Below are 2,981 nucleotides of genomic sequence, written 5' to 3' on the forward strand. Positions count from 1 at the left end.
CTATGTTTATATACTTTTAATATATACATACCGCTTCTTTTTGTTATTCTCATAATGCTTATATTTTTTCATCTTTAGTTTTAAAGCCAATTTAAGTACATTTTATAAATATGTAATATAAAGGGAAAATATATTATTCGAAGTAGGTTTTCTAGCTTTTCTTCTAAAAAGAACTTTTGAAATATAGAAGATTCATTACACATAAATATATAAAATCTGGACTCTGAATTTAAAAAGTTTAAAGTTAGCTTTAACAATTTATTTGTTTTAATAATCTCTATGTGTAGTAATGAAAATGAAACGACTAAATTTACAGCTTCTTTAATGTAATGTTTCATCACAGGTGAATTTTGGTATCGACTACGTTGTGTCATGGATGCCCTGGTGGGTAGAAACTACACTGAAATGACAGGGTTCATTTTATTGGGCTTAACTGACGATCCGAAACTTCGAGTCATTCTCTTCATTGTCATCCTGTGTATCTACCTGGTGACTGTATCTGGCAATCTCAGCACAATCATTCTCATCAGAATCTCTTCTCAGCTCCATCATCCTATGTATTTTTTTCTGAGCCACTTGGCTTTGGCTGACATGGGTTTATCATCTTCTGTCACACCCAATATGCTTGTAAACTTCCTGGTGGAGAGAAATACCATCTCCTATTATGGATGTGCCATGCAGCTTGGTTCTGTTGCTTTCTTTGGGGGAACTGAATGCTTCCTTCTGGCTGCTATGGCATATGATCGCTTTATGGCAATCTGCAGCCCGTTACTTTATTCCACCAAAATGTCCACACAAGTTTGTGTTCAGTTACTCATAGTGTCTTACATAGGTGGTTTATTCAATGCTTTTGCTTTTACTGCTGGTGTCTATTCTTTAGTCTTCTGTGGACCAAATGGAGTCAATCATTTTTTCTGTGATTATGCTCCTTTAGTTGAACTCTCATGTTTGGCTATCAGTATTCCTGCAGTTGTCCCCTCATATGTGGCTGGCTCCATCATTGTGGCCACAGTGTTTGTCATAGCTGTTTCCTACATCTGCATCCTCATCACCATCGTGAAGATGCGCTCCACTGAGGGGTGCCACAAGGCCTTCTCCACCTGTGCCTCACACCTCACAGCTGTCACTCTGTACTATGGGACCATCACGTTCATTTATGTGCTGCCCAAGTCTTGCTACACAACTGACCAGAACAAGGTGGTGTCCGTATTCTACATGGTAGCGATCCCCATGTTGAACCCCCTCATCTACAGTCTCAGGAACAATGAAATTAAGGGGGCTCTGAAGAAAGAGCTTGCTAGAAAAGTGTTTTGTTAGTGAAACCCATTATTTTGTAGGATTTTATGTGATAATTTGCCATAAATATAATAATAAAAGGAAATTGAATGTCTGTTATCTAAATATGTCATCCATATGTCATTTCATTAGCCAGTGTGCAGCTAAAGGTACGGGGTGGATTTTCTCATATCAAATTGTAAATCAGAGGGCCATAGTGAGTAATATTTAATAAAACAAAATAAAACTTTTAATTAATAACACAAATTGGTTAACATGAAAATACTTAATCTCTAAAATCATTTTAACACTTTATTTATTTATATCTTTTCAAAAGATGTTCTCTGCTGTAAGTTTATGTTATTGTACCTATGAACCTTTAGGACTGTGTCCGTTTTTAATTGCATCTTTTCCTGAAATGAGCATATAGTTATGACTGAGTACATTCTGAAGGGAAATGACCAAACGGAACCAGACAGTAAAATTATTGCAGATATGCTATTTTCAATAAGGTTATCTGCTGGTGATGGGCTTTTTGGACCCACAAATGTTGTCCCGTGTTCCTAGTCTCTGGTTCCAGCCTAGATATAGGAGACCCCTTAAAAGAATAGGATGACTAACCTGTGAATTCTTCTGTTAGGTCAAAACAGGTGACTTGCTTGTGGGAATGAGCAGCGCTCCTGAAATCCTCAGGAGCTGGGTTAACAAACTGTTTGAGAGACTTGTTCATGGTCAGACTCACATCCTGTTAAGGAAGACTGAGGGAACTGGATGATGTTTCCTCTGTGAAGCTTAGTTGACCTCAATATTCTGATGACTACTACGTTTATTTTTCATTTCTCGTCCTTTATTTAGTGTTTTAGACAAAAGTATTTTTGTGTATTGCATCTCAAGCGCAAATTACCTAAACCTAAAGTAATTATCTCCTTCAACTGCCAAGTTGCTTGCCTTCAGTATTCCTTATCCAAGTAAGAGTCACCATCATTCATCAATTTATTGATTCAGAAACCTGAGAGAAATGTATTTCTTTTTCCACCTCCGTTTGCCTACTTTCAATGACAAAGTCCTGTCATTCTATGTCCAATGTTTATCTCCTATTTCTCTTCATTTTCATTGTAAGTCCTTCTATTTCAAGCTACCAATTCATACATTTATTTTACATTAGTAGTTCTATGATAGCTAATTTTATGTGTCAACTTGGCTAGAGAATGGTGACTAGTTCTTTGGTCAAACACCAGTCTAGTGGTTGTAGTGAAGGTATTTTTTACATGTGATTAACATTTAACTCAGTAGAATTTAAGTAAAAGAAATTACCATCCATGACGTGGGTGGCCCTCATCCAATCAGTTGATAGCCTTAAGGAAAAAAATTGAGGTTCTCTGAAAAAGAGGGATTCTCTCCTGGCTGACTTTGGATTCAAATCAGGAGTATCAACTTTTACTGGAATGTCCAGTCTGCTGGACTGCCCCCTGGATTTTGGAATTGCTAGCACCCACTATTGTGTGAGCAAATTCCCTAAAAAATATCTATCTGTCTATCTATCTATCTATCTATCTATATCTATCTATCTATCTATCTATCTATCTATATCTATCTATCAATATATATCCTATTCTTTTTCTGGAGAATCCTGACAAGTAGAACCATAATAAGTTTTCCTCTTCCCTACCTTACTCACTTCAAATTCATTCTCTGTACACCAATCA

The 2,981-nt window shown here is 36.5% G+C and overlaps 1 protein-coding gene across 1 annotated transcript; it reads left to right on the forward strand.

Annotated features, from left to right (window-relative positions):
• The first annotated feature begins 372 nt into the window (after positions 1-372).
• Positions 373-1,317, forward strand: LOC124233428 (olfactory receptor 502-like). Its single transcript, XM_046650537.1, has one exon. It carries the CDS (start codon positions 373-375, stop codon positions 1,315-1,317), a length of 945 nt encoding a protein of 314 aa, XP_046506493.1.
• The last annotated feature ends 1,664 nt before the right edge of the window (positions 1,318-2,981 follow it).

Source organism: Equus quagga, unplaced genomic scaffold (assembly GCF_021613505.1).
Source record: "Equus quagga isolate Etosha38 unplaced genomic scaffold, UCLA_HA_Equagga_1.0 202621_RagTag, whole genome shotgun sequence".
In the NCBI taxonomy this organism is placed as follows: Eukaryota; Metazoa; Chordata; class Mammalia; order Perissodactyla; family Equidae; genus Equus; species Equus quagga.

What these genes read in the sequence shown, in the direction of transcription:
- LOC124233428 (XM_046650537.1), top strand. Translation starts at nt 373, where the DNA reads ATGGATGCCCTGGTGGGTAGAAACTACACTGAAATGACAGGGTTCATT.